At 39.0% G+C, this 25,916-nt stretch overlaps 2 protein-coding genes across 3 annotated transcripts in view; one reads left to right on the top strand and one right to left on the bottom strand.

The window, feature by feature from the left end:
* The first annotated feature begins 218 nt into the window (after positions 1–218).
* Positions 219–18,661, top strand: tmem245 (transmembrane protein 245). Of its 2 annotated transcripts, XM_052578761.1 has the most exons (18): positions 219–868; positions 2,347–2,464; positions 2,570–2,665; positions 2,741–2,863; positions 3,485–3,676; positions 3,758–3,927; positions 5,408–5,431; positions 9,285–9,389; positions 9,510–9,592; positions 9,700–9,790; positions 11,876–11,974; positions 12,058–12,189; positions 12,265–12,387; positions 12,464–12,609; positions 15,444–15,544; positions 16,430–16,604; positions 16,816–17,010; positions 17,116–18,661. In XM_052578761.1, the coding sequence occupies exons 1-18, from the start codon at positions 275–277 to the stop codon at positions 17,159–17,161; spliced, it is 2,613 nt and encodes an 870-aa protein (XP_052434721.1). In that variant the 5' UTR covers positions 219–274; the 3' UTR covers positions 17,162–18,661. The 2 variants fall into 2 exon arrangements, with proteins under 2 accessions (XP_052434721.1, XP_052434722.1); XM_052578762.1 differs by lacking the exon at positions 5,408–5,431 and having other exon boundaries at positions 220–868.
* Positions 18,662–20,966: 2,305 nt separating this feature from the next.
* The window catches only part of LOC127974733 (polypeptide N-acetylgalactosaminyltransferase 1), a 95,188-nt gene continuing 90,238 nt past the window's right edge, over positions 20,967–25,916 (bottom strand). The window contains exon 13 of the mRNA XM_052578222.1: positions 20,967–23,087. Coding sequence (XP_052434182.1) covers positions 22,941–23,087 — 147 coding nt within the window. The 3' untranslated portion in view covers positions 20,967–22,940. The remainder of the gene's footprint in view (positions 23,088–25,916) is intronic.

Here is a 25,916-nt window from a genome sequence, read left to right as displayed (position 1 = left end):
GCTGTGTAAGACTTCTAGTGCATTAAAGGGAACCGTATAATGGCGAGTAAATGTTGACAATTCTCATTTTGGGTGAACTATCACTTTAAGAGATAACAAACCACCAGCGCCTACATTAAAAAACAACAACAACACACACACAAGAGTGGTAGGCTGTAAAACCACCGTAACTTGACTACATTTCCCAGACTTCATCATACAAGCTGCGTCACTCTTTGCCCAGCCCGCAGTTCCATTGGATCCTCCGGACTGAAACGGAGCGACGCCAGCGAGCATGGCAGACACAGAGGACCCTGGTCCAGGCGAGGCCACCGAGCCGGACACCCCGCGCACCAGCCGGCCACACTACGTCTCGTTCAGCGAGACCGTTCAGCCAGCAGTCGGGATGGTGAGCCACCTACTGAGCCAGCAGACGTCCCTGAAGTTCGACAAAAACATCAAACAGGCCTTCTACAACACGGGAGCGATGATCTTCGTGGCGATCTGTTGCGGAGCAGCGGTGTTGGTCTACTTCATCCTGGAGGCTTTTCTGCGGCCGCTGCTTTGGGCGGTGCTGTGCGGCACTTTTCTGCACCCCTTCAAATACTCGCTCGCCCGCCTTGGCCGCTCCTGGCTCAGCAGCCTGCAGGACAGCGGCACACCGATAGTGGTTGGGACTCTATTGGTGCCGGTGTGGTGCGTGAACTACGGGGTGGAAACTCTGGGAGGACTGGTCATAGATCGGCTCAATGTACTGCTGGCTGTTGGGGCCGGTGTTCCCCTGCTTTATTTCCTCTATCTGTTCTGGAGCGTCATTGGCATGCAGGTGATCCTCAGTCACGTCTGCACGGTCATCTGTCTCGGCCTGGATTGTTTCAGCGCGGCGTGGGTGAGTTCTGTCTTTGAATGGGACAGAGACACGCCTCCTGTCAGACAATGTACAGGTGGATGACTGGCAACTTGTGGGACAGGGACTTCAACTTCATTCCTACTTAGATAAAAGAATAATTCATGAATTGATGTACATTTAGTAATGATAATATTATAACATTCATAAATATGAAACTTACATTTTGCAACAAAGTTTGATATTATAATGATTCGTGCAATATATACTTTATGTGACCCCCTGGACCAATACAGTACAGTATGGGTCAAAATTATCTATTTTTATTTTATGCAAAAATTAATTTAGGATTAAAATTAGGATATTAAGTAAAGATCATTTTCCATCAAGATATTTTGTAAATTTCTTAGCATAAATATATCTCAATTTAATTTCTGAGTAGTCATATGCATTGTGAAGAACTTAATTTGGAAAAACTTTAAAGGCAATTTTCTATATTTTGATTTTTTTCACCGTCAGATTCTAGATTTTCAAATAGTTGTATGTTGGCCAAATATTGTCTTATCCTAACAAAAACCATACATCAGCTTATTCATTCAGCTCTCAGATGAAGAATACATTGCAATATCAAAAAAATGTTTACCATATTTGTGGTCCAGGGCCACATATTGTGTTTAAAGCTAAATAATTTTCTGTTAGTGTTGTTGAGCACTATCATTGGGTGTCACATTCTGTCTCTCTTCCATCCATTAGAAAAACATATGTTTTGCCTGCATTGCAAATCTGTCAACCTCTGTATTGCCACATCTGGCTTTGGACAACATAACCATGTGCAAATATGTTTGTATAGAAATGTATTCATGAACATAACTGACCATGTGAATGTCAGTTTATCTAGAACTGATGTTTAGTAAATGAATGGGAATTGGATCATGGCATCCCAAGATGCTAAAAATATGTCCCTTAGGCTACACACAGGCCAGATGATAGATCATAAGACATATTTTAAGTTCTTCTAAAGGTTACAAGAACTCTAAAGGTTTCAATTTCACCCTGACTTTCAATTTAATAACCTCAGTATCTGATTTTTAGTTTGAAGTTCTCTCTGAAGTGCTTAATTTAATTCTTACATGTCATGTGGTCTATAATTAGTCTAAATTGTTATTTGGCCCCAAAATCCCCATCCAGCAGTACCTTGTGATCACCTAATAATAAGAAAAAAAAATTAAAGCTGGCAGGGATACTGGCTCTATTTTGAAAGAACAGGAACCAGGAAATGATAAACGATATACTTTATTTGATCATTATAACACAAATATGACAGATTTTCTTATTTGGGAAAACAATTCCTTTGACCCACTTCATTGAAGTGTGTGCTGATAACACCCTCGGAGTGCCTGTGAGGGCTGTGAACATACTGAGGGTTTTTGTGATTTATAAATAGATTGGTGGCAGATATTTGGTGCAGGCACAGTGGTTACCAGAGATGCCCATGTGTTCTCTGTCTTTCTTTTTCTTAGGTTGGCACTTTAGTTGTGGGCTATGTGTTGGCTGTGGCATTTAAGTGGACGCCTGGGATGGAAGGTTGCTTGCGTACACTGTCTGTGCCTGTATGGGCAGCACTTATTTTCTACCTGGGTAAGACCTTTGTGTTTTGAACTGGTGAATGGCTCTGTTTGGGATTTAGTATTAACCTTCAGTCCTGTCAGTGAAGGAATGCTAAAAATCTCTCTTTTTGCCCAGTTTCTCTGACAGGGTCTTGGCGTGTGCCTGTGTTTGTGGTGGTGGTGTTACTGCTAATAGTGGGTTCTCAGGAGAAGCCTGCGGTTCCAGGGAAAGGTGAAGAGGCTCTCACTTGTTTTACCTCTGTTCTTGATGTCCTCTGACTCTTACTCCTCTCTTCTCTATGTGTAGGTGAGCTCTCTGGTCAGGTGCTCTCCTTTGCTGCTAATACAATCTTCATGGCAATCTCCTGCAGTAATGTCAGCCATGCTGAAAAGATCCAGGAAGAGAAGAGCACCAAAGAACCATCCAAAGGTGACCCAAAAAAGATAACAGATCACTTATGCTGAGTTAATTCAAATTCAAGTAGATGTTTGAAGTTATTTGCAGAGCTCTTTCCCACTTTGAGGGATAATCTGTGGGATTCTGCAGAAATGGTTTAAATGTGCAAGATTTTGTGTGGGTCAGGTTATGACTGACTTTCAGAAGTGTGTGCATTTTTATTTAATAAGCATATAGTCTATTTTGCTGCATGAATGTGAGTGTTTGGCATGTGGCATTGTTTTCTTTTACATTTGAGAAGCTCATGATCCTGTGTTTATAGTGTCTCATTTGAGTTAAAGAAATCATTTTTCTTTGTCGTCATTTATTTGCCCTCATGCTCTTCCAAACTTTATGCTGAATGCAAAAAAAAAGAAAGATATTTTAAAGAATTTTGTAGAACCAAACACTTGTTGGTCACAAATTACTTCCATAGTAGGGAAAGCAATACTATGGAAGGTAATGGGGGCCATCAACTTTTTTGATTACCAGCATTCTTCATATATCGATCTGATATATCGATTTACCGATATTTTCCCCCGATATTTAAGCATTTTATCATAATCATATCATGATTCTATCATCATAAGTAAAGATTTTGTCTGGCCCTAACAGAAGCAATGGACCCCCCGAAGAGACTCTTTAGCATTCCCTCATCCCGGCGGCATAGCAGACTAGACTTCAGGGGAATCCAGCACAAAGAGAAGGCCAGTGATATTTACTTTGTGCTGCTTGCGTGGGCTATAGTGCTGGTGCAGATCTGGCTCAACCTCTGGATCTTACAGTTACTTCCCATCCCTGTTGCTGGTAAATTTTGTGTTCATGGTTCTCAGGTCACAAGTGTGGGATAGTATGCATGATTTCATGGATGGGTGTCATATTTTCCAGTTTGGGCCCTGAAGAAGATGGTTGTCCATTTTGGGATGAAGGACTTCATCTGGCGGACACTAGTGAAATGGTGGGGTACTTCTGAGACATTTGTCAAAGACAGACAGGATGCTCTTCTGCCTGGACCAATCAAAGGCCTAGCTCAGTTCTTGCTTCGGGTCGACACTAAGGTAATATCTTGTATAGTTACACACACACACAAGCACTCACCTGTCTCTTGACCCACTATCCTTCACAACACTTGCTTGCTGGTAGTTGTTGCCACATGCACACATTTAGGTGACACAAATCTATGATTATAAAGAGGAACTGAATGTGGTTGTGGCTTGCTAATTCCCTTTTATTCACACGACTAAGACCAGAAGTATTCATAACTGACAGAATAAAAGCAATGAAGAGCAGATGTGGATGTTTCTGTTTATATCATTTCTTGTAGAGGCATTTGGGAACTAAATGAATGTTTAACAGAATTGGTTTTCAATGTGAACGAGTAATTCTGTAAGGAAATGTTATTAACCTAATAGTTGGTACATATTTCCTGTCTCTCAAATCTGCTCAAGTACTCAGTTCGAATCAAGAGTAACTATTTTAAGTCCGTGCACAGTGATTTGGTAGTTTAAATTTTTTTTTGTTGTCTATTGTTTGAGGTTTGTGACATGAGGAAGTCAACTCAAGACCAACCCATGCCGATGTCACTTTCATTTTAGTGGGTTTGATCTTTGGACGGTCTAAAGAGAATGAAAGCCCACTGTTGCAGTCAGTCTAGATGAAATCCCATACCTTTAAGAAAGCATTTGCCCACTCCTTCCTGACCCCATAGAAATCCAGTAGATTAATTTAGTTGTGCCTTCTCTAATTCTTTAGCATGCTGAGTCCCACATGCTCTTATGTGCAAATGTATTAAAAACATGCAGGATCCGAAATTACCACTCACCAAGAAGCAAACGAGAGTAATATTAGCTTGAGAACATTAAACTGTTACTAGCTAATAACTGCTGACTAAACAAGGAACTACAAAATAATACATGACTTCAATGAAATTGTAAGAATTATAATATGACCTTCAATGAAATAAATTACACAAGCAATCCAAGACATACATTTGCTGTGAGTTGTGATTTTGATCTCAGAGGAAAGTCCATTTAAAGGTGTCGTGAACTTGAAATCATAATTCCCTTGATCTTTTGATACCTATAAAAAAAGTCTGTAAGTATCAGAACTCAAAACTTTCTCGTAAAGGCTAAAAGAAGCTTACATTGGAGCCAATCTGCCAAAAAGACAAGATGTGGAATGTGCCACTTCATGACATAATAGTGTGGCTAAGCACCGCCTCCACAGAAGAAGGTCAATGCAGCCTCCTACATCACTGCATGTTTAGCCCCGCCCACCGATTTGCACATGAATAAAATGAGGTAAAAAAAAGATGAGGACACTCTAAAGAGGATAATTATAGCAGTAATTTTTTTGTCCCTAATAAAGGCCACCGCATCACACCTTGTCTTTATTGTTCAATATGAATCTCTGTTTGTAACGTCACTGTCCGGTCTTGTTCTGTTTTTTGCCTTGAAACCACGTTGATGTTTGCTGCTTTCCTGGATACTGATTGGTTGTTTCTAATAACCGTGTGTCTCTCTGTCTCCCCCCACAAAGCTCTGGCATTGGCTTAACAAGCAGGTAAATTATTTGTGCTGGCAGGTATACAAGAGAAAGAAAAGAAAAAGGGGAAGAGAATGAAAGAATGACAGTGTGCGCTCCCATTAAAAGCTTTGGAGTGATGCTTTCCCCCTCTCCACTTCACCCCTCCATCTTTGAGCTCTGCTTCGCTCACTGGCTTATGGCTGTTTGTGCTGTGGAAAGGAGCGTGTGACTCTGGATGTGACTGAAATGCTGACATACTAACTGTCAGAAAACATGCAGAACAAAACCCTGAGGAAGTCCACGGTCTGTTCCACAGCTCTAGATGTGTTGGGTTGGTTGCCTTCAGAGTGTGTGAGATGCATGCAGGAAGAGAACAGATAGTGGGCATGGAGGTTTGGGAGAGGGGATGCTTTGGTCTGTGAGACCAAGGCTGGTGGCGTTGTGGAGTACTTCTGGTGTGGGTGGGTTTGGTAAAGGGGTTTTCTTGGGTTTGGTTTTAAGTAGACAGACAAGCTTTGCCCCAATAATTAGTGAGCTGCCTACTGGTAAAGGTATAAGTGAATGATTTGCAGTGCTCTACATGCACACTACACAGGCCTAATTCAATTGATGAAAATTTACACAGTTGTAAATCTTTTGAACTTTCTATGTATTGAACAATCCTTAAAAAAAGTTTCATGGTTTCAACAATAAAAATAGGAAAAAGGCCAGAGAATCACCGCACCTTCAGAACAATCCAACCGAGGTGCATAGAACAAAAAAGGTTCCCAAAAAAAGTAAAATACCTGAAAAAAGGTCGCACACACTAAAAAATTGAAAAGTCTCAAGTGAGATGAAAGCAGTGCAAGCAATTTACTGAAAACAAACAAGGCAAACAATGCTGATCAATTGCAATGCCAAGCTAACGAAAGGGGCGTTCGACTTTGGTTAGAAATTTTGTCCGACTTGAGACTCTCACCTGTTTCTCCAGAGCGACTGCTGGTGTGCTGAGGACGACACAGCTGTTTTACGATTGGCCAGGTTCACCACATGACAAGCAGTAAATAAAAAGAGTTTCTGTTGCTCATGAAAATGTTTCTGAAACATCTGTGTATTTGACAAATATTGCATTTAATTCACTTCATCTGTGATAAAAAAGTATGCAAACACCGCGTGAGTGTCACTAATGGGAGCACAATATCAATATCCGGCTTGACAAGATATAACAATATAAAGTAATAAAGAAAAAATTAGAAAATGACCACAACGTCTACATTTAAAGCAATGAATAGTATACATCAAATTGGAGCTTGCCATTGAAATTGTCAACATGTGACCGAAACTCTGCCTTGATGCCTTGTTTTTTTTTTTGGTTTAGTTTTATTTTCAATAAATTTGTTACACTGTTTTCATCTTGCTTGTGATGTTTTGATTTTTGAGAGTGTGTGGAAAAATGTTAATTAGCGGTGCACGATATATATCGGCCAATGATTAATGCGCATCTAGTCAGTAAAGCCGATATCCTACCCGTTAGATTTTCCTACCCGGGTTTACTGCGCATGCGCACATCAATATCGTGTCCTTTTTTCTCATGCTAAACAATTTAATTTAATGTATCTGCATTACTGTAAGGGTAGGTTTAGGGTTGGGGTAGGTGTAGACTTTAATAAAAACGTAATCTAATTGGTAGAAAATAATAGTTTTTGTTGGTTTCCTGTAGCTGTATCCCTTCTAGCTACAACCACGAATATAACACATAATTACTGTATTTGCAGTACTTTAAGGGTAGGTTTAGGGTTGTGGTAGGTGTAGACGTTAATAAACCATAACTTTACAGTAGCATTTTTCGTTGTCGTATTGTACTACCCACTGTTTTAGTGGGAGGTAGGAAAATCTGACAGCATAGGACAAATTGACATAACACCGGTTATCTAATCAGCAGTAAATACCATCAGGTTCGTGATTTCACATAGAGCAGCTGTTATTACACAGAGCCATTGTTAACTGACAAGCTGATAATCCAACTGATAATGAACGTGGATTTGCGCAGCTTGTCAGTTAACAATGGCTCTGTGTAATAACAGCTGCTCTATGTGAAATCACGAACCTGATGGTATTTACCGCTGATTAGATAACTGGTATTATGTCAATTTGTTCTACGCTGTCAGATTTTCCTACCTCCTACTAAAACAGTGGGTAGTACAATACGAGCATACAAGCAGCTTGTCAGTTAACAATGGCTCTGTGTGAAATAGCTTTACTGACGAGATGCACATTAATAATATGCCGATATATATCGTGCACCCCTAATGTTAATAGTAAATGTTTCTTGAGTACCAAATCAACGAATTAGACAGATTTCTGAAGGATCTTGTTGTGCTGAAGACTGGATTAATGGATGCTGAAAATTCAGCTTTGCCATCAAAGGAATAAATTAGATTTCAAATATTACAAAGTACCAAATAGCTTTATTGTTTTTGTTCTTTGTATTACTTTCTGATTTATGCCGTTGTAAATGTTCCATGTGCAGTAGCATCTCATGGGTTGTGTCAGATTAAGATGAGTCTGACTGTGGCTCGTCAGGAGCAGATGGTGAAGTTATTTTCAGGTCTGATAGTATGTCCCTCCCCTCAGGAATCCTGCTGCATTTGCCAGCATTGCTTTTAAACTGCATATTAGTCTTAGACGAGTAATTCTTTTCTTTTAATTTTTTTTTTTTTTCGATTTTATTAACAGAATAAACTAATCCGTCATCAACATTACCAGGTTTGTGTGTGATGTTAACATTTATAGCACTAACGGAATCAGAGAACAAGATTAAATATGCAAGTGCCGCCCGCAGGGCCGACAGAAGCTGGGTGAGCAGAGAAACCGAGTCCACCTGCCAAAAACAAAAATATGTCCACCTCCTCCTGTTTGCAACCCCTCACTGTTTCCTGACAAGATGATCATCAGCGTTGCTGTTAGCCCATTTCATCCAACAAGTTAGCAGATGTCAGAGCAGTTTAAAAAAAAAAAAAAAGGTCAGCATGATTTTGGTTTTCATCATGATGTTTACTATTAATACTTTCACAGGGTTCTATCTAAAAATGAAATTTAGGCTGCATAACTGAACTCCTGACATTCAAAACTGATCCATGGACCCTCTGTTAATATTTTAAAGGGAACCTTTATTTTTAAGGGGTGGTTGATTGGGATTTTACTTTTTTAACCTTAGGTAATGTGTATATTGTCTTTTACAATTGCGGCAGTTTAATGGCTACAGTTACTGCCTGTAGTGACTACAACAAGTTACTTACTGGATTGGTGACATCACAAACCCTGAAACTGACAAACCCCGCCCCCTGGGAACATGCAATAAAGGGGCAAGGCTGTGAGGTGAGCGGCGTGGCCTTCCTGGATTACACTAGGCGTTTAGCAAATCACAATATACTGGGCCAGCTAACCAATCTGAGCCCATTGCGTATATCTGAGGGAGGGGCTTCATAAAAACCAGGAATTCATCGAGGCATTCATAGAAGAAGGAACAGAGTGGTGTAAAATAAAGGTAAATTATGGGAAAAGTAATCCATATTGGACTGCACCCCATAAACACAATCAAGCCTAGAAAAAGTAGTAAACCACCCCTTTAATCTTAATTTCTGTCTCTTCTTCACACAATGCAATTGTGTATGACGACTTGAAATACTGTGGGATAAACACAAGTATAATATTTCTTGTTGGGTGAACTGTATTTTTTCACTGAAAGAGGTGAGCATTTTACTTTTTTAGTATTCATAACCAAAGAACACAGCATTGTTTCTCAGGTTTGGCAGAGGGAAGAAGGTTTCTGTGTTGTCACACACTTGCATGTATGATCAGATTTAGTTTGTGGAAACTTACTGAACTCTCTTTCTCTCCTTCTTTGCAGATGATAGTGTGGCTGGAGCGCTCTTTGGATAAGCTGATCAGTATTTTCATTATCTTCCTGCTGGTAACTGGCACACTGCTCATGGCCTTGCTGCTCACAGCTATGGTACAGTGTTTCCAAGCCACTGTCCTTGGGCCGATTTTTCCACTGCGTGACGGACGTGATCCGTGACTTATCCCATGCTCTGTACGCATCATCTCTCACCAATTGTATTTTTGTTCACAGGTGCACCAAGAGAGTGTTCATATCATAGAGGTCACCAGTAACTTGATCAATGAGACTGTGTCCAACCACCCAGAGTGGGCCAAGTAAGCTGAAACACACACTTATCTCTCACTAGAAGTTAGGAATCTTCTCGAAATGTTGCGCAACTGACTGTTTGTATGTGTGTGTGTGTGTGTGTGTGTGTGTGTAGTTGGCTCCCAGAGGCCCAAGTTGTCCAGAAGGCTCTAAACTCGGCTGCCACAAATGTTTACCAACATGGGAGAGAATGGATCACACACAAGGTCAGAGTTAAGAGATGAGTGCTGTTGAAGCTATATGGAACAACATCCATAACATTTGAAGAGACTGATAAAATGAAAGTGAATGGTGACCAAGGGCTGTGAAATGACAAAATAAGCACCATTACAAAAACCATAAAAGTAATTCATATGAATCTTAGGATATATTCCAAGACTTCTGTAGTAATATGATTGCTTTGGGAGAGAAAACAACTGCAAGTTATTATAACTGCAATTTGTGTTCTCATATGCCATTGTCCTTATTTTGAATACGCCCTTGTGGAAAAGAAGAGTACTTTAGAAAAATCTTTAAAAAAAAGATGACTAATTATGGAAATAATATACTCTTAATTGCATGTTAATATATATTTAATGCAATATTCCAAACTTTAGGGTGCTTTTATTTATCCACGTAAAATCAATTTTTATACTGTTTGTAATTTTATAATTACTCATTTTGTTCTTTAAAATAAAACACTATATTGTACTAAAATATATTTGAATCTCTTGAAACCTATTTGTCATGTATTTAAATATATTTGTAATGTTGAAGCTGCAATTTAGTACATTTAAAATATATTAACTTTAAATGCAATACTGAATAACACACTACAGATTATTAAAAATGATTTAGATAAAATATTTTAATTTGACATTATTACAAATGTCCTCTTTTCAAGTAAACTTAAGTGGACTTTTATTTAATTTATTTCAATTATATTACCGTATTTTTCAGACTATAAGTCGCACCTGAGTATAAGGCCCAATCCAAATTCAAACCCTTAGCCCTTCCCCTTTCCCTGTCTCGATTCTCTTTTGGTTGGAGGGCTAGGGGTAAGGGGAAGGGCCAGATAGCCCTTCAAACGAAGATTTTTCAGCATTACACTTCAAACAATGGGGTATGAATTATCTCAGCAACATGGCTGCTACAGACAACAAAAAGACACATAAATGTAAGCTTTTTTGGCATAAATAAAGATTTTAACATTATGTTACATTCAATAGTGAGTTCATATTAACAGTCATGTTACTCAAAGAAATGTTTGCAAAAAATCGCTAATATTTGCTACAGACTGCATGATAGTGCCACAGCATATGTCTGATCAGGGCGATAACTGCCATAGATTAAACCTCCCAATAATTAGAAATCGCTAAACCATTTTCTCAAATATTGCCTATACGAGAGAGAGGGAGAGAGAGAGAAATGGAGGTTGCTTGTATTCGCGTCTGTGCGTTTATCTTTTTAGAGTGAGTTTATTTAAAAACAGCGATTGTATCCTCACGCTGCTGGAAAATATAATGTAGCGATTCAGTATTTAAACTGTATTTAATAAAAGTCGTGGGGCAGCGTTGACAAGTGGGGGAGGGGTATAAAATAGAATTGGGATTGGGCCTAAGTCGCATCAGTCCAAAAATACGTCATGATGAGGAAAAAAACATATATAAGTCGCACTGGACTAAAAGTCGCATTTATTTAGAACCAAGAACCAAGAGAAAACATTACCGTCTCCAGCCGCGAGAGGGTGCTCTGTGTGTTCAGTGTAGACTACAGGAGCACTGAGCACCATAGAGCGCCCTCTCGCTTTTGTAGACGGTAATGTTTATTGGTTCATTTCTCTCGGTTTATATCAAATTAATTTTGATAAATAAGTCACACCTGACTATAAGTCGCAGGACCAGCCAAACTATGAAAAAAAGTGTGACTTATAGTCCGGAAAATACGGTAGCTCCAAGTGCATTTAAAAAAAAATGCTTTTAAGATTTTAAGTATGCTACAAGTGTGCAATAATTCAGTGCACTTCTTTTTCACAAGCATGTGCATATTCACGTGACCCGCCTTGGTTAGTTATGAGGAAAAAAATCATAAAGGCATTGACAGTAGGGTTTAAAAAGTTGTTTCAGAGGTATAGTTATTGCATTTTCATTAAACATGAATGTTTTTTCTTTTCTTTTCTGAAATAACATTTAAGTAATTTAATTATGAAATTAAATCTTTAAATCAAATTTTATGGGCATGCCTTTAACCGTTTACAGAGACAGTATGAATCAGTTATTATGTGAGTGATTTTTAGTGTGTGTGTGTTGTAGCTTCATAAGATGTTGGGTGATAAAGTAAACAACACAGCTGTGATTGAAAAACAAGTTCTGGAACTGTGGGACCGTCTCTATCAGTCCTGGATTGTGAAGGTAATAACAAAACCTTACTCAGTGACACACTCACTCACTGACATGTTGTTGGTTGTATTCCAGTCTGTGTTTCTGTGTTGTAGAACATGACTCACTCTGGACGACCCCGTGGACACAAGCTACATATGCACAGGCAGAACAGCTGGCTCGGGGACATACTGGACTGGCAGGACATCGCCTCATTCGTTCAGGAGAATATCGAGACGCTGCTCTCGGTTAGGCTCCTGTGTGTGTGTGGTGGGGAGTGTCTTTGTTTGACAGATTGATGAATATGTTGTCTTCTGCGCTAGATATTGGAGTCTCTGTGGGTGGTGATGAGTCGAAATGTTGGCTTGCTGATATCCACAACAACCACGCTGCTCACCGTACTGTTCCACAGCGGCTCCGCACTGCTCAACTTCGCCCTGTCTCTGGTAATACACACATAGATTGATGTGATTGGATATTAGTGGTGGGTTTTAAATACTAATAGTTGTTCTGGATGCATAGGTGATTTTTCTGACCACGCTTTTTTACCTGCTGAGCTCCAGTGGCGAATACTACAAACCTGTGAAATGGGTTATCAGCCTCACACCCCTCTCCCAACCTGGACCCTCTTCAAACATTGTAGGACAGTCTGTGGAAGAGGCTATCAGGTACACCATGTCCACATGGATCTGTGGTTTACCAAGATCCTTCATATTTTGAAGAATCTGCGTATTCCAAACAGTTGCTGGTCCACAGCGACTTCCATACAATTTGTTCCTAAATTCAGCGTGGACCAGCAACTGTTTGGTTTTCCACGTTCTTCAAAATAGCATTTACATTATGTTCGTCAGAAAAAGAAACTCATTCAGGTTTAAAACTACTTTTGAGTGAGTAAATGATGGTATAAAAATAAAACACTATGACAGAAATGACAGACAGAACTATTCCTTTAACATTAATAAAACAACAAAACAAGAAAAATCACTTACTGCTCTTGACTGAAGGACTTTAAAGGGGGGGTGAAATGCTCGTTTTCACTCAATATCCTGTTAATCTTGAGTACCTATAGAGTAGTACTGCATCCTTCATAACTCCAAAAAGTCTTTAGTTTTATTATATTCATAAGAGAAAGATAGTCTGTACCGATTTTTCCAGGAAAAACACGACCGGCTGGAGGCGTGACGTGTGGGCGGAGCTAAAAAATCACGAGCGCCAGTAAGCTTTTGCGTTGAGAGCATGTGACATTATCGTGAGGACAAAACCATCATCCAAAACAAACCATGGCTAACAGTCAGATTCAGCATATATTTATGATCCAGAATCAGATCCCGAGGCTGAAACTGAACGAGAGCAGCAGCATCAACGACTCGCTCCGAGCGGGGCTCGAACCCGGGTCTCCGGCATGGGAGGGGACGCACTAACAAGAAGGCAGAGATATTTGAAGCAGTTTTACTCACCGCCTGCGGTTCCAACACACGATCGTGACCCTTTTTCGTTGGGATTGCATCATCCTTAAGAAATAAACGATACGCAAATCCATCGTCAAACTGGGCCTTGTTTATAAAACAAGTATCTTCGAAATGCAGGGAACAAACACAAACACTTGCACAACTCCGTTGATGCTCTGTAAAAATAAACTCCATCCACTGGTCCCATAATGCTGTTTTTTTTTTTTTGGTAATCTGTGCAGGGTTGTCTTGCCCTGGCAACCAAAAACACACTTCTTTTGTGACATTTCGTGACGCTCTCGCTCTGATCAGTGAAGTCTGTTGTGCTCTCAGTGCTCTGCTATACGGGAGCGCGTGCTCTTCCGGCAGAAGTGCCCTCAGGATCCATATAAGGAAATTCCGCTCCATCTAATGTCACACAGAGCCATACTCGAAACCCGAAACTTGTGACAAACCGGAAGGAGTATTTTGGGAACAAAAATACTCCTTCAAACGTACAACTTAATTTTTTTAAATTGTCTATGTCTAGCATTGGAATCCAACTCTTTAACAGTGTAAAAAACTCAGTATGCATGAAATAGCATTTCACCCCCCCTTTAAAACAGTTGCTTTAGGAATCGGTTTATGAAATGTTTTATTTTGATATTTGTTGATTCCGTTTCTTAAATGCTCCTGCTAAATACACTACTGTACCTGAAAATAAAGCACTGTTTGTTTTATTTCTATATTATGTGTAGTTGTAATGTGTATATTTGTTCTTATATTTATTAACAAAGATAAAATAATGACACAGATTTTTTATCTTTGCCCACTTTGAGCTAAATATCTGCCTTTTTTTTCTTAACTTGAAAGATTTATAATAGGGAAATTAGTTTTGCTGTTATGCTCAGACAACTTGCAAAAATAACAAATAATTGTGATAAACCGTGAATCGGGATATTTCAAAGTTAAAAAAATTAAATAAAAAATTTGTGATTATTATATTATCTTCCATATCGCTCACCCCTAAATCATCGTGCGACCACCTTGGAAGTTTACAGAGGTCCGCTAGTGGGCCCCAGCCCCTGGTTGAGAACCACAGTCTTTCACAGGCATTTTAAAAGTATAAAAAGAATATCCTCACTAGCAATAACTCTGAATTGTCCATCAGTTTGTAAAAGTAAATGCAATAATTTGTAATCCACTTGCAGTGGAAGTGTGTATATAAATTTATATACACACACATAAGGGAAGCAGAAATTTGATGATATAGACTTAGAGATTTAACCAAAAAAATGAAAATCTTGTCATCATTTACTCAACCTCATGTCATTCCAGATGTGTATAATTTTCTTACTTCTGTGGAACACAAAAGAAGATATTTAGAATTTTATTTTCATAGAGTAAAATCAGTTGGGTTGGAATATTTTTTTCCCCGAAATAATTTTTTTGTGTTCTGTAGAAGAAAGACATTTGTAGGGGATTGCAATGACTATGGTGAGTAAATGACTATTGGCTGAACTATGCCATTAACACCAGTAATATATACTGTACTATATACTGTACTTCGTGATCACCACAAGAGGGCAAGACTGTTCTGCTTTTTCTGCCATTTCCCCATTTGAACAGTTCATTTAACAGCAATCATGATCGGAACTGAAATGGGGGTGAAATTGACTGGGAATAATATGCTGGTTAAAAATTTGGAGGGTTCAGTCATCTGCAGGTAAGGGTGACCCCGAAAATGGAGAATGAATGGGGTCACAGATCTGCAGAAGCACTGTGGCGTCCTTGAGCATGATGCTTAACTTCAGGTTTCTCCAGTAGAAATTAGCATAATGTAATTGGCTTGGATAAAAAAAGTTACATTCACAAGCACATTTCCCATCATAGACAATGCCAGAAGCTGTGAAAGTGAAACGAGGAGAGGAATTCACTGTTTCCTGTCTAAGCTCAGTGTGTTTGCTGATGCTGAGAAATCAGAGAATTCCATTAGACCTGTTTTCATGAGCGCGATCACAGAGAAACTGATTGACTCTGACTCAGCCCTCTGTCTCACTCTGTTTTCTGTACAGGGGTGTGTTTGATGCCTCTCTGAAGATGGCTGGATTCTATGGCCTTTATACTTGGCTTACTCACACAATATTTGGCATCAACATCGTCTTCATCCCCTCAGGTGAGACTAAAATAAACAGACATAAAAGACTCTCCTCTTCCTGTCTTAGGCATGTTTCCCACCACGTGTTCTGCATGTTCACACTGACAGTGTTTGTGATGCAGCTCTGAACAGAAAATATCAGGTTTCTGGATGTTGTCTTGGGAGTATTTCTATTATATTTTAAAAAGTCATTATAAATATGGGCTGTTGCAAATCTAATTTAAATTAAAAGATGGCTCTTAAAGGTGAAATAGGTGATTGTTTACACGATATATGAGTGTGTACTGTGTATAATTATGTATATATAAATACAAACACATACATGAATATATATACAAAGTTTTGGAATAGAATATAAGTTAAATAAATATATAAATGTATATACATGTAAATAGTTTCAAATTTTATACTTAATACATATTTATATATACATAATAAACACAGTACGCATACATATTTTATGTAAACAAACTTTTGCGATTAATCGTTTGACAGCACTAATATTCTGTGAAAGGAGTAGGACTAAGAAATGTTTGTCCAATCAAATTGACTTTCCTACCTGCCTGTCAGCATGTGTATTTGCATACTTCTGCAAAAAAAAAAAAAAAAAAAAAAGGGCAAATCTTTTTCTTGAGCAAATCAGCATATTGGAATAATTTCTGAAGAATAATGTGACATTAAATACTGGAGTAATGACTGCAGAAAATTCAGCTTTGCCATCCCCCCAAAAATAAATGACATTCTAAATTGCATTAAAATAGAATATTGTTATTTTAAATTGTAATAATATTTACCAATATTATAGTATATTATATTAAAGCCTTGGTGAGCTTAATAATAAAATCAAATCTTGCTGACCCCAAGGTTATGTTTTCATTTTTGTCTGTCTTCGTCTCTCTGCAGCAATGGCAGCAATCTTGGGTGCGGTGCCGTTTTTGGGGACGTACTGGGCGGCGCTGCCAGCGGTGTTGGATTTGTGGCTGGCACAGGCAGAGGGAGTTAAAGCTCTGCTGCTGCTCTTCTGCCATCTGCTGCCAACATACTTCGTGGACACGGCCATATACTCCGATATATCAGGGTGTGTTTGACTTTTTTTACTTGATGACCAAATGTCAGCCAAACGGACAGTTTACCATTTCGTCATTATTCCCTAACCCAGAATATTCCTCTTTGAATGTTGATGGTTTTATTTATCAGTCTGTATCAACAACATTTGTTCTCAGCTCGTTTGTATATATTTGTATACCGCACCCTCCCATAATTTGCATTAATATTATGTGTATATGCAGAGGTGGACACCCGTATCTGACCGGCCTTGCGGTAGCAGGTGGTGCGTACTATTTAGGTTTGGAGGGTGCCATCTTTGGTCCCATCCTGCTTTGCATACTGGTGGTGGCGTCTAACATCTACAGCGCAATGCTAATGAGCCCTAGCAGCAGTCAGACAACGCCAGTGCAGAGCCACTTCCCTCTACATCATGGCAGGTGATAACAGTCTATTATTGTTTATCGTTTGATTTGCTTTCAGCCTAAATTAACCACTTAATCATTGTAAATACCTTTCAAACTCTCTTTCTGTTCAATTCTCAGGTCATTCTCAGAAACTCCAATGCAGCTGAGGAAGAGAGATGAATGAAAGGCGTTTGAGCAGCAGTCTGTTACACTTGTTAACAGCCCCCCCTTCTCTTGTGTATCCCATACACTATAAAAGAGGGTACTCTTTTAATATCTTCACCCTAAGAGATCTGTGGTTCTCATAGCACTTAGAATATCGATGCCCCTTGATGTCGACCTCTGTGCTAACGGTTCATTTAGCACTTAGCACTGTGATGCTAAATTTGGGTAATGCTGGGATACCGGGCACAAAAAAAGCTATGCCGCTTGCACACTCCAGTGCAAAGTTTAGTTAGCACGCCTGTGCGTTGTCTAGCACTGTACTGGTGAGTTATGCCAGTGTCACGATGCTAGCGTCAGTTAGCACACTAACAATACTACGTTTACATCGTGTTTACTGTAACAATCCACCAGGGGCTCACTCAGTGGAGCATGTTTTCAGCCTATTAGATCACTGATTGTTTTTTGTTTGTCTGGCAGTACTGATTATTTATCCCATATTGTGGTTTTGTGTGGCATTGTTGTCATGTAAATGGTTAAGTTTGTGTGAATGAAAGGAATTTACTCTCAGATTTTACTATTTAAACACCTGTTTAAAGTGTTTTATCTTTGTCTTTGTTCCTGGAGATCTACTGTACCTTCCTGCAGAGTCAGGACTGAGCAGCGCTGACCTATACAAATATTCTTATTCAAGCTGAAGGTTTGATTTGTTTATGAACAAATTCTATCTCAACAATAACAATGACACTAACTTAAACTAGTTTTTGCATCTCCGCAGTTCTGTATTTGTCATTTTTGTGTTTTTTTTACCAGCTTACGTTCATATTACCTCAAGCGTCTTAACAGTTTCTGTTGGCTATAGACTGAATTTGTGTAAAGTACATAGAGATGTTTATGTACTACTCTTTCTTACATATGCATTTCTATATCTGCTTGGATTTTATTTCACGTCTCTTACAAAGCTTCCTGTTTAGGAAGGATGTTAAAATCCCTGTTTTGTAATAATGTATGTGGTTATTTCTTTTTTTTTTTTTTTTTGTAAATGCAGTACTGTTGTTCAGTGCTCAAACATTATAAACAATCATCTTTTAACCAGTTAGACGAGATACAGTTTAGGTAGAGCTAAATGACCAAATGCTGCTGGCAGAAATGATATCAGCTTGTTAATTGGAGAACCTGTGTGTCAATACATGAATACATTGCACTGAATAGATAATGTACTCACTCTGCTGTTTCTCCTTTATTTAGGATAGGTTATTCAAAAAGTCCACAAATATTCTGTTAAAGACGTCACTGGAGACTGAAAGTGTATGCACTTTTTTCGGTTCATGCCAAATAAGAGAAATATGATTTATAGTTAGTTGTTGTAATAGCTAAATGTGAAAGGAAAAAAAAAGCATGGTTTTATTTTTTATTATGTGAAATACAAAAAAAAAAAGAAAAAAAGACTGAGTGTTTGTTTTGTTCATACGCAGCACTATTAAATTGTTTTAATAAAACCGATTACATTTTTAATTGGGTACATCTGCATTCGCTGTCTTTCTGGTTGTGTAAAATTGAATTGTGTTTTATCAGGCTCATTTGGGGAATTGGATGTTGCAACCCACTGCAATTCCTGAGCTGATTTTCAACCATTATCACAGTCATGTTGAAATGGTCGACGTTCAAAGCGCACATCATACGTCCATCAATAAGTAACTTTTCTTTTAGTTTAACGCTGTGGGTCTGCAGCTGGACATATCTCAAAACAAGCAGAGTGATATAAAAAGTCCCAGAGCTGTTAAAGGGATCATGAATGGCCCTTTTATTATTATTTTGTACTGTTCTCTGAGGTCCACTTATAACATTATTTTTACATCAGAAAACAATTTAGAAGTAACAAGCTATTTTCTGTCCTGTTTTTGACCCCCTCATCAGAAGCTCTGTTTGAAAAGGCGTGAAGAAGTTGTAGACTCGGAAGTAAACGGCCAGTACTATGATTGATATACGTTGTGTATGTTTGACAGCCTACATCCTTCACAGATGGATACTGCTGTGATTTAGGTTAAAAACACATAAATACTCCGTACATCTCAAACGATCAGTAATAACAGATAAAGCAATTAGTGATCACATAATAAAAACAATTGCACTTGTGTTGCAACATTACTGTCGAATGCAATTTAGTCGGCACTGCATCATCTTTCAGCTTGTAAACGAATTTGCGGTAAAGTGGAGTGAACAAAAGGACGAGTCCTTACTGATGTGGTCTGTAACTTAATTAAATATAAAGTTTCTTAAAATTTGTCGTTTGGTTTCTGCGTAGACCTGCATTTGTCACTGTTGTCATTTCCTACTACACGTGCGAATCGATGGGCGTGGCTAAAAACAGGCAGTGATGTAGAAGCAGGCGTTGATCTTCTTCATGCTATCACATCATAGAGTAGTTCCAGCTGTTTTTAGACCAACAAGAAAGTTTAGAGCTCTGAAACTTGCAAAAATAAACAAACAAAAAATGTAAACAATAACCTCTTGTCAAAGGTTTAAAGGAATTTTGATTTCTCAGTTCATGACTCTTTTAAATGGTGAAATTTAAGGACCGAAATGAACTGTTAGTGTATTTTTTTTTTCAGTTATTGCAACTATTATTAAGTGTTATTAAGCCCAATGTTACCTTTGGCCTCAGATGCCCTCTGATGAGTTCACACTTTCTCGGCCATTCTTCGCACTGTCATATCAGAGAGCTAAAAATTGAGCCACCTCAGAAAGGATTGAGGTGGGATTGAAATCGATTGCCATTCACTCTTGCTCAATTACACTGAACCGTGCTATTGACTATCTCTCTTTCTCGGGTGCGCTGTGAGTGAATGTGAGAAGGCCTGATCGCCGAGTCTGTCATCTGTTAAATGAGCAGTAGACGTGCAGCTTTGGTTTGTGAGGCTTATGTTTTTGTTTGAAAGGTTCCAGTGTTCCATTTTCCCACTAATTTTATCACATCAAAAGAAAAAAAATATTTGAATGAAATAACTGTTTAAAAATTATATAGCCCAATGCTTTTCTAAATTCCCAACATAGATCAGTCAAGTTCCTTCATGCTTAAATTTAACGCATCAACATTTTTTTTAAATTGAATAATAGCAATTATATAAATAACATACTGCTTACTCATTTTGAAACCTGCTATATTAGCATGTGATCATGTTTGCATCACCAATAGAAGAAAATGTTGTGAAGCGCTGCTGAGTTTTAAAAGATGAAATGATTCTGGGAAACCAGATGTTCACGCTCAGATATGGGGTATATGGTTTATAAAAAGCAAGGTTTCCTATTATACTCAGCATTTATCATTCATTTGCTAAACTAAAAATGTGTGGATTTATTTTCAACAACTTGCAATGCTTAGGTGTAATATACTTGGAAATATATATTGGTTAAAAACAACTAAAAAATAACCTTTCAGGTTAAGATGAAATACAATATATTTTAATGACTTTCTCCTATTTTATTTCTCTAAGGCAAACACTTTTAGTCTAGTCTTACGTTAGTCTTGTGAGTGCAGGGGTCTGATATTTAGCCACCAAGTGATAAACCAAAGCAAGGCAAAACTAACTATGAAACTTGAACCCTGCACTTGCACAAGAATTGTAAAAGTTATGATAATTTTGATAATGTTTATGCCTGAGGGTACCAAATCCAGCATAATACTTTAACAATCCAGCATGGTACCCCATTGTGCAACAAAAACCAAGGAACTAAAACCAACTTCACAGTTCTCAATAAAACTTTTTTTTAAAACATGAAACTGCGTGTGTGCACATGAACAAAGATCATACAGGCTAACATAGAAGTTGGACTGTAAACTTTCTGTGGTTTATTTCTCCAGCCTGTGGATCATCTCAACACAGGGCTCTCTAACCCACCAATCAGCAGGCCAGACCCTCATCAATTCAACAAAAAAGACAAAAACAAAAGACATCCCTTTGACAAATAGAAACACACACACTTGTTGACACTCACACATCTCTACAGATGATCTTGAGGCCCTGTCCAAATACTTGCAAGATCCTTCCTCACCCTCTGCGATGAAATGGCCCTTTTATTTACAATCTAGAATCATCTTTTTTAGAATCTAGAATCTATATTTACAGTCTTAAAATTCAGAAATTTACAGTCATTACTTAGAATATTTTTTTTCACAATGTAGTCTATATTTAGAATCTTTTTTAGAATCTATAATCAATATTTAGATATTTAAAATGTAGAATGTTTAGAGTTACCTTTTTAAGAATCTCCCGTGCATTTACAATCTTACAATTTAGAGACTCACATTTGACCTTTTCTTATCTTTATTATGAATCTTTTGTTTTAGAATCTAGAATCTTACAATTTAGAATGATTTTTTTGTTACACAGTGACATAATTTCTGGACTAATGGCCAGGACACAAAGAGTACAGATCATTTAAAGTATTTAGACAGGGTCAAGAGTTTTCAAGGAGAAAAAAAAAAAAAAAATCCTGATTCTACATGACAAACCTCAAAACAGAGGGGTTCGATTTCATTTTCCAACCATCTTCAACCATCACAGCTCAAATGAAATCCCAGACCATTTGAAAATAAAATCAGAAGAATGAAATTCATGAATCTGAAATGCAGGACAATCTCTTTAGGCTATCAGACATCAGTTGAAATGCAGCAGGCAGCCTTCTTTCACCTTCAGACGCCAAATGAGGCGACGAATTAAAAGAAATTCTACACAAAAGTCAGTAACAATTTAAAGTGAACGTAAACAAAGAAAGATATCAGACAGAAAGAGTTCTTTCTTGTGCATGTACACAGTGAGACCGAGCCCTTGTACAGTTGGATGATAAGCCAGAAGATGATCCATCTCTTCCCGATCAACCCACGTGCGCATGGGTAAACGATGTCAGCTGAAGGGCTGGAACCCAAAGGAAGGCAACAATTCAGGGTGAGTTCAGGACTGGCCTGAAATTGCGTGTTAAATTCCAATAATATCTTTAAGAGACAGACTTGACATAAAAAACAACACCAAACAAGTGAAAAGAGCTTGTTGTACGTGGCACTCAGAAATGCAGAAACCAAAAAAGTATCAACCTTCGGTGTAAAAAAAAGTTACATGGAGACAGATGATATGAATAACATCCTGGTCACTGATTATAGCTCGATAAGGTGATTGATTGTTGGTAGTCCACTGGCTGAGATGAAGATGGATAGACAGGTCAGTGTGTGTGTCGGTGGCCAGTAGGGGGAGCCCCTGCTTCAAACGAATCGCAGACCACTGTAATGTCCACAGACGGGAGACCCATCCTGATATGTGACTCTCTTGAAATCTCACATGCACACACATGCACTCAGCCTTTCCTTCATGTGCTAGATGCCCTTCATTTCTACACGGCTTGAAAAAAATGTAACTTAAAAAAGGGCGAAACTCCTGTGGAAAACACTGTGATTCAAGCATTCCCGTCACGCACACACACACATAAACACACACACACTGATACTCTAAAAGGGAGGCGTTCTCGTAAACATAACCAAAATGCCCGCTGCCCTTCGAACCTTCGAGGAGGATAACGGCATCAAACTCGAGTTTCTTTTCTCCATGAGTCTTTCTCTCCATCGTTCATTCGTTTCCTCTGCAAGGTGGAGTGATGGGGAGATTCATATACATACTGTATGCGGTTCTGTTCTTTGAGATCATTTGAAGGCAGACCCCCGGGATTGAGAGGAAAGCAGTCCTTTCTCTCCCGTTCTCTCCGTCAGGGACGTGTGGAGAGTCTGTCCATCGGTCCGTCCGTGTGCGAGCTCAGAATATCTCGGGCAGTGTGACGTTGCGGAGCAGCCACTGCTGCGAGCGGCTCCCGGTGCAGTCCTTGACGCTGGGCACCTGACTGTCATCTTCAGACGCCTTATCCAAACACTGATTACTGTTCACGTGTACCAGGCTCAGCTTCTGCAGGGAGAGAGAGACAGACATGCGTTGTGGGTGAGACGTCAGAACAAAAACACCAGTTATGTTTAGAACAGAATTGTTGCTATATATTGCTATAAAATGCACATTGATCTCACTATGCTTTATGTTAAGTTCCACAAATGGCATCCAATTATCATCACCCAGTAGTTGTCAAAATGTCACATTTGTTGAATTATGTACTCTACTGTATAATTACTGAGAACTAAGAAAGGGGATTTAAGTGACTTTGAATATGGAATGGTTGTTGGTGCTAGACGGGCTGGTCTGAGTATTTCAGAAACTGCTGATCTACTGGGACCATCTCTAGGGTTTACAGAGAATGGCCTGAAAAAGAGAAAATTTCCAGTGAGCGGCAGTTGTGTTGACGAAAATGCCTTGTTGATGTCAGAGGTCAGAGGAGAATGGGAAGACTGATTAGAGATGATAGAAAAGCAACAGTAACTCAAATAACCACTCGTTACAACAAAAGGTAAGTAGAATACCATCTCTGAACACACAACACGTCGAACCCTGAAGCAGATGGGAACAGGAAATGGAGGCTATAATTCACACAGGATCACCAAAATTAGACATTATAAGAATGGAAAAATGTTGCCTGGTCTGATGAGTCTCGATTTCTGCTGGGACATTCAGATGGAAGGGTCCAAATTTGGCGTAAAGAACATGAAAGCATGGATCCATCCTGCCTTGTCTCAATGGTTAAGGCTGCTAGTGTAATGGTGTGGGGGATATTTTCTTGGCTCACTTTGGGCCCCTTAGTACCATTTGAGCTGGTACTAATCTTTTAAACACCACAGCCTACCCGAGTATTGTTTCTGACCATGTCCATCCCTTTATGACTACACTGTACCCATCTTCTGATTGTTACTTCCAGCAGAATAATGCACCATGTCACAAAGCTCAAATCATCTCAGACTGGTTTCTTGAACGTGACAATGAGTTCACTTTACTCAAATGGCCTCCACAGTCACCAGATCTCAATCCAATAAGGCAGCTTTGGGATTTCGTGGAACGGGAGATTCGCATCATGGATGTGCAGCGACAAATCTGCAGCGACTGTGTGATGCTATCATGTCAATATGGAGCTAAATGTCTGAGGTATGTTTCCAACACCTTGTTGAATCTACGCCACGAAGAATTAAAGCAGTTCTGAAGGCAAAAGGGGGCCCGAACCGATACTAGCAAGGTGTACCTAATAAATGGCCAGTGAGTGTACAGTATGTGTGTGTATAAAGTATATATATATATATATATATATATATATATATATATATATATATATATATAAAAACACAATTGTATGTACGTGTGTGTGTGTGTGTGTGTGTGTGTGTTTGTGTGTGTTTGTGTGTGTGCACTTTTCAGAATGAGAGACAGAGGACTGACAATAAAAGCATTCATATGTATAGGGATTCTCTATAGAAAAACAACTTATTTAATCTACATAATAATTAAATAACTGAATCTTAAAAATCTACAAATTGTATGAAAAGGAAAATCTAACATTTTGTGAAATAAAAAGAATTACATTTCATTAAAAAAAATATAATGTAAATGGCAGGGCAGGTAAAAATCTGATCTATAATTGCTATTACTTTGCATTTTAGACCAAATTTCTAAAAATGTCTCAATGTTTGGGTGTCCATTCAAATGCGTAAAGGGAGAGTTAAAGATCATGTCTGATATAACACTTAATTTGTCACAATAGAACAGCAAGTTCAAGTTGAGCGCACTGCATTGTGGGATCCCATGCTGTGAGCTAGATTTATACTGCTCATTCAGGCAAATGTAGTAGGTCATCCAGGTATTCCTGTGCTCAGAATTCATAGCGTAATATAATATTACTGATAGTAAGCAGTATGCCACTCCACACTATACATGCATGACTGGACAACCCGTGCGCTTCAGGGAAGAGACAAATTGTCGATGCACAGGGATTGCTTTACAGTGGAGCATGTGTGTGAGTGTGTGTAATGGGCCTTAGGTGAGCTGAGTGCTCTAGAGTTTCAGTCTAGAGCGAAGCATTAAGCCACACAGATACAATTAGGATAGCGGTAGAACCTATAAGACACACGGTGTAAGGTGTGAGGCTGCACGCACACGTCGATGAGCTGGCAAAGGTAAAGTATGGTAATGCATGCAGGAGAGGTGCTCTCGTTGGCAAGAGATTTCCTGATCGCGCTCACTGTGAATCTCCTTTCCTTCCACTCTGTCTGTCTCTCTCTCTCCCCACGAGAAAAACAGAACCTTTATCTGACAGTGGAAAGTCTCTGCTAGAGTTCTCTATTCTGTGCAGCCTTCCGTCTCTTCGGGCACCGGGCCAGCTTGGTGGCGGCTTTGAATCTGGGGCGAGAAGGGGGAGGAGGAGGAGGAGGCTTTGGAGTAACAGGCATCTCTTTAAGCCAACAGCAGAGGATTGCAAAAAGCAATCTTCCTCTTTCCTCCCCTTGGCTAATTCTCTCTCCTCAGGCCTGAAAGTGCGTTGTGATGTACTTTTAAGATTGACAGAGAGGTGATTTAATCTTACTAAACTAGCATCCCTTCAACAGTGTTTATAAGGGAAGCCATGCACATACATTACAAGAGAAGGATGAGTGTGCACCCTGCAGACAGACAGCTTTAAAGGGTTAGCTGGCTGTTTTTGATGTAATATGACATATATGAGGCCACTGAGACCCTCGAGGTCAAAATCAAGATTCAAAAGCACATGTGCATACATGCATGCATGCATGAGAGAACGGTGCAAAATTTTTGTTTGGCACATAGTTTTACACGTTTCACCACCTTCATAGATGTCGTTAAGTGATC

This window comes from Carassius gibelio, chromosome B16 (genome assembly GCF_023724105.1).
Source record: "Carassius gibelio isolate Cgi1373 ecotype wild population from Czech Republic chromosome B16, carGib1.2-hapl.c, whole genome shotgun sequence".
NCBI classification, from domain to species: Eukaryota; Metazoa; Chordata; class Actinopteri; order Cypriniformes; family Cyprinidae; genus Carassius; species Carassius gibelio.
This window is presented reverse-complemented; position numbering and strand designations above follow the sequence as displayed.